This window comes from Paroedura picta, chromosome 16 (genome assembly GCF_049243985.1).
Source record: "Paroedura picta isolate Pp20150507F chromosome 16, Ppicta_v3.0, whole genome shotgun sequence".
In the NCBI taxonomy this organism is placed as follows: Eukaryota; Metazoa; Chordata; class Lepidosauria; order Squamata; family Gekkonidae; genus Paroedura; species Paroedura picta.
This window is the reverse complement of record NC_135384.1, coordinates 27979591-27985590: the sequence shown is the minus strand read 5'-3', so window position 1 is coordinate 27985590 and position 6000 is coordinate 27979591. Positions and strand designations below refer to the sequence as shown.

The 6000-nt window shown below is 50.4% G+C and overlaps 1 protein-coding gene across 2 annotated transcripts in view; it reads right to left on the bottom strand.

Moving 5' to 3' along the window:
* Nucleotides 1-683: 683 nt before the first annotated feature.
* The window catches only part of STAC2 (SH3 and cysteine rich domain 2), a 32334-nt gene continuing 27017 nt past the window's right edge, over nucleotides 684-6000 (bottom strand). For both annotated transcript variants that reach the window (XM_077314487.1, XM_077314486.1), the window contains exons 10-11: nucleotides 5824-5961; nucleotides 684-4567 (exon numbers count right to left, since the gene is read on the bottom strand). In XM_077314487.1, coding sequence (XP_077170602.1) covers nucleotides 4463-4567; nucleotides 5824-5961 — 243 coding nt within the window. In that variant the 3' untranslated portion in view covers nucleotides 684-4462. The remainder of the gene's footprint in view (nucleotides 4568-5823; nucleotides 5962-6000) is intronic.

Here is a 6000-nt window from a genome sequence, read left to right as displayed (position 1 = left end):
CCACCACTTGAGGAACCACTCCAACTGTCAGGAACGTATTCCGGTTGTTTAGCCGAAAATTCTTTGGAATTAATTTCAACCCATTGGTCCTGGCCTGACCCTCTGGGGCAACAGAAAACAACCCTGCTCCATTCTCTCTATCAGGTCTAGTCACCCTGTGGTCCTCCAGATGTCCATGGACTACAATTCCCATGAGCCCCTGCCAGCGTTTGCCCTACCCCTGCTCTATATGACACCCTTGGCCTTGTTGGAGCTGCCACCATTTTGCAGGGTCTGCAAGGGGAGTTACGCTGCCAATTTGTTACTCTGCTTTAATTACACGCACATCGAGAGAGCGTGTCCATAACTTTGACCGTGATTCCTGCCTCTCTTCAAGGCACCCGATCTGTAACCAAGAAATGCCGCAGACTGGTTATCCAACCATTCCGGATCCATAGTTGACTCTATCCGAGCCCTGTTAGGTAGCAATAACGCTGTTTTATTTTGCGTGGACTCCCTGATCGAGAAGCACAGGGCAACAGCAACCAAAACGGTAACAAAACGGATTGATAAGGGCAGCGGATGAGGCTTCGAGCTCTCAAATTGTTCAACGAACCCACATTGACCCAGCAACAGGGCAAGAGAGGAGAAGCGCATCCCAATTGCAGGAAGGAGGGGAGAAAGGCAGCCACAAAGCACCTCAGTGCAGTGGAATAATATTTAATTCAGATTTTTGTTTGTTTCCAACCACGTTCTTTGGCCGTCAAAGTCAGCGCGACGCCATGCATTCTTCAACGCATACGACAATGTGACCGTCTCGGATCTACCGCTCCACAACGCAGCTGGCAAGAATCTGGGTGTTATTGCTTGAGTGAACGTGAGCACAAGGAGAGGGCCTTGTTGTGGCAGGGCACCCCTGCATGGGTTTGTGGCGGTCTGCCTGCCCCTCACTCAGCCGCAGGAGTCGGGGGAAGATGGCGTCAGGGCTGCTTCTTTGAGCATCCCCCTGAAATGCACTGGGGGCAAACCAGTAAACTCCAATACCAAGCGACAGCCAACTCAATTCAGAAGTAAGCGGGAGATCTTAAAGAGACCAAGAAGGCAGCTAGCAAAAGGAGCCACATCCTCTTGCTTGGAATCCAGAAGCAAATTATTATTAATAATAATAAAGATCAGTGCAACACATCAGGAGGGGGAAGAATCTGGAAACCAGGGAATGATTCTTTGCTCATTCATATTTAACTTTTGTGCCTTCCATCCAGACCCCTGGCTCTTCCCTGCTTCAAACCACTACTGTTTACTCAACAACCACATCTTCACAGGGTCCTAAACAGACCCTATCAGGTCCTTTCCCACTTCCCTTGTTTTCTTCCACCCATTGATTTCCTTCAATCAGGGCTTTTGGGTGTTTACAGAAGAGCGCTGAGAGAAATCTTCCTACAGAAGGATTTAGCTGACAGTAAAAAAAAAAAAAAAAGGCAGATTCCATGCACTTCAATGCACTTGAATGTGGTCCAGTTAACTCTTCACACATACCATGAATGGGAGTAGGCTTTGGAGAAAGCCAGCAAGGATAATAGAGGCAGGGTAGATTGAAGGAAAACCAGGAGGGCCCAAATCAAGTTACTTTCCCCACCCCGGTCTTATCGGAACAGTGAGGGTGTGTCTCACAACAGCGCATTGATAACCAAGAAATTGGACCTTTAAAGTGCTTTGCATGACGAAAGTGCTACAGACATATGTACAACAACATTCGGATTTTCACTGTACATAAATTGCAGTTGAAAAAACAAGACTTGCTTTGGAATGCATTTCGAAACCGGAAAGGAGGCTGGCTGAGTCGCTGGATGAAGGGAATTCCAGGGGGTCTCTTTTGGGGGCCGGCCAGCCAAACTGTGCAGCGATTGAAACGGCTCCACAAGCGATGTGAGCATTTCAACCCTTGTTGTGCAATGTCACACACAGAGATTAGTGACATCTGGAAGCTGCCAGGCACCTAGAGGGCAGAGTCGGATCTCACGGAGGGCATCGTAGTCAAAAGGAAAAGCTAACCGTTTACATATAAAAGATCCCAGATTCAATTGCCTGGATTCTCCAGTTCCCACATAGCAGGGCCGGGAAAGGTCCCGGGAACTGACTCATCGCCTCTGTTATAGCTCGATCAGTTCAAAAAGATGGCAGCTCCCCATCCTATTGGTGACTTAGAATGGGAGACATTTTCCTTCCTGGCTCAGGTTGGGCACACAGAACCTGGCTGTGGGGCAAAGGAACCTGTGGACCTAGATCTCTTTGGGACAATTCTTTTTTTTTTTCCAAACCAAAATCTTTTATCTAAAATAACGTGCCACATTTTTACTCCCTGAAAACTGTTCCCTTGTCTCGCTTTGAAATTTAGGAGAACGCCTCCTTTTCTAAAGGGTGCCACGAGCCAAGGTAAGGTTGGATTTTAAAATACCTGGATTTTTTGGGAGAGGCACCCAAGGAAGGTAGGGATGCCAGAGCCCGCCCCTCTCCAGAGCAGCCATTTTCTGCTCTGCTCTGTTTCTGCTCTCTACTGTTTATAGAGATGAGCTGCGATAGCGGGAGAGTTCCGGGAAGTTGGTTGGCAACCCTAAACAGATCTTGCTGAAGCTTCTTCACAGGAGAGGCATCTGGTACCCAAAGATCAGTTTGGGGAGCTGCTGGCTAAGGCAGGAACCCCGTCCCCACCCTCCTTCCTCATTCAGTCTAGCTGGGTTACTTAGGGCAGGGGTAGTCAAACTGCGGCCCTCCAGATGTCCATGGACTACAATTCCCACAAGCCCCTGCCAGCATTTGCTGGCAGGGGCTTGTGGGAATTGTAGTCCATGGACATCTGGAGGGCCGCAGTTTGACTACCCCTGACTTAGGGGATCCAAGAGCAGGGGTGGCCATACTGTGGCCATACCCAGGGGCTCATGGGAATTGTAGTCCATGGACATCTGGAGAGCCACAGTTTGGCCACCCCTGGCGCTACAGGACCGAATTTAAGGGAGAGGCCATTGATCCGCACTTTGGTTTCCTGGAAACAAAGAAATACCTATTGCTAAACTACAGTCAGGCAAGCTGTGGTCCTTTTATAGACAAGAGTTCAGAACAACGTCCCATGCCAGGCTCGATCAGACACACGATGAGGGCGACGGGTAAAAAGTACTCCATAACAGCATGAGCAGGCACAGGGATGATGCGCTGACAGGTTGTGCAAATGATCCAGTGGACACTGTGAATGCTTTTCGACACGGCAGGGCACGCTCTGGCAAGTGCTTGACAAGGGTGTCTCCGACCCACGGGATGCTGGCAGACGTCCCCCGTCCTTATCTGCTCTCCCCAGAGCGGAAAAACCAGGCTTAGCCGCTGAGACGGTGTAATCTCTCCGAAGGATGAACGACAGAAGTCCTTTCCCCTTCGTCCCCGTTCTTAGCCAAAGTACGTCTAACAAGTAGCTGGAAGCATGCCGGGGAGGTGAGGGGAACGACAGGTTGACCGGCCTCTCCGATCTCCTCACGCGAGCGACGCAGGGGGTGGCATCCTCAGCTTGGTTCAAACAACGCGTTGGGGCAGAGGAAAGTCCCTGAGAAAACAATCCAAGTTGCGGCCGGTCGTGGGGCGACTCAGTCGCTGCACGGCGGAGAGGCAAACGGAGATCAACAAGGACGATCCCAAGAGCCAGGAACGGAGGCACCTCGTGTCCGAGGAAGAGAAAACCGTCAAAAGACAGGCCTGCCGGCTGCGGAACAAGGTCCACGGAATGGCCTTTTGCCTGGTCACCAGCTAGAAACCATGATGGACTTGTTTTCTTCCTGCTGGCGGGCCGTGCCAGCTCTGAGCGACTGCCACACACACGCACAAAAGGGACAAGAGAGCCCTGAAAAGTTGAAAACTAACACACGGACAGACATGACACACCGACGCGGCCTCCTTGCCCGGAGAAGACCTTCACGTTTCCACATGCGACAAAGATTTTCGAGGGAATCTCGGAATGGAAGTGGGGGGGAAGCTTTACGCCAAGATCTAAGGAGCCCTGTGGGATTAAGCCGGCGACTACCGTGGCCTCTGCTGCCGTGGAAGCGTGGTCCAAGGACCGGGAAACGGGGGGTGAATGACAGCTGTGGAAATCTCCCGCACACTCGATGCCTCAGACTGGTCAGCACCATCATTTCTGGGGGGGAAAAGCCAAATCTACTGTGCCCAAGCTAAAGAGAAGGGGACAGGAGACATTAACTTGGACGCGACCCCGTGTCCATGCCCACTGAAAGTGGTATCTAGGCCAACCCACTCCCCAATCTCCTCCCCTCCCCCCACCCGAAGCCATCCGCAATCCGTCTAGAAGATTCCATGAAATAGTGATTCGCCAGGTGCTCAGGGAGGGGATGGGCGGCGATAAGGCAGGGCGAAGAGGGAAGCTCTTTCCCCGCTCTTAACGGCTCTCGTTTTCCCAGCATGCTTTGCGCCTTCGGTCCCGTCCTCAGATCTCTGTCAGAACGTCGGCCGGCACGAGACCCCGCTTCTTGCCGCTCGTCACCTTGACGAAGCCCTCGCTCTCCTTGGCCTTTCCTACGCCAACGCAGATCTACAAGGAACCAGGAGAGTAGACATGAATCCAGGGGTCCCCGGCCTTTTCGAGCCTGCATGCACCTCTGGAATGTTGACACGGCATGGCGGGTGCCGCCCAAACAAAATGGCGGCCACAAAATGGCTGCCTCGGGAGGCACAGGATAGCCGTTGCAGCTTTACTTTCATGTGTTACGCCGTGGTGGCAGCCACTGCCCAATCAACATCTTTAAATTGCTGCCCATTTGATGCCCAATGGCCAGTCAGAGGGCTTGTAGGACAGGAGTCCCTGCAGGCTCAGACCATTTCCTAAAAACCACAAGCTCCACTCATGTGTCCACCCATTGATGTATTGACCACTCCCAAATCATCTTGAATTTCTGGGAGAATCCAACACTCATAATACATATTTTGCGGCAGTATCATTGCTGTTTTAACTGGTCATTGTTTATTTGTATGTATAAGACTTTATTGTTTCCAGCCCTAGGCCATGACAATGTTAGCAATATCATAGCCTTGTTTATTTGAATCCAATTGAAATGTAATTTTATCTACTGTTACTGTATACTTTTGATCTTTGTAGCCTGCCCTGAGCCAGCTTGCTGGGAGGGCGGTCTAGAAATCCAGTAAAAATAAACCAACATCGGGGACTCCTAAGTTAAAGCATTATTAAGAATCCTGATCAAAACAGAGCACCTTCCCTCCCCCCATTCATTGCAATTTGTTTATGCATTTGGATCATTCATACCCTGCCTTCCTCCCCAATGGGAAACCAACAAGATAGCAAAATTTCTGTTGCTTGGAGGTTGAGGAAAGGATATTATTCTGAAAAACTTGGTGGTACTAAATACTGACATTTTCCTGGCTACTATTTCCAAGAGTTCAAAGAAGAAAAGGCTCTCCTCTGTAGGTATCTCTACATTTCCCTCCAGGGGGAAAATAGCAGTGGGGGGGATTTTAACTGGGGCAGTGGCATGGGGTAAGATTTCTATTGGGATGGGGTCCTCCTACTTTCTGGTGATATTCAGTAACGCTGCAGCACAATGCTTCTACCGGTGTTTTAATGAGTTTAACATTTTTACTGGGATTTATTGTATTCACATTGGTTTTATTACATTGTTGTAAGCCTCCCCGAGATACCTGGAGGAGGGCAGGACAATGTAAGCTGCTTTGGGTATAAACAAAGCAAATACATCTTTAAAGACAGCACCCGGGACTTTGAGAGGTGTTGTATATGCGTGTGCTAGCTTCCCCCCACCCCCAGACCGCTCCTACCTGATTTTCCTTCAAGCTGAGCTGGCCCTGCTCCTTGTTGCCAAAGAAGGTCCTGCAGCACCTCCACACCGTCTCGCCCGGACGAACCCGTTGCACAAAATTGGCCGGGAAGAAGCCCAGGCAGTCTCCCTTCTTCCCCTGAAAGACAAAACAGACCAGGTGAACGAAAGCCACCTG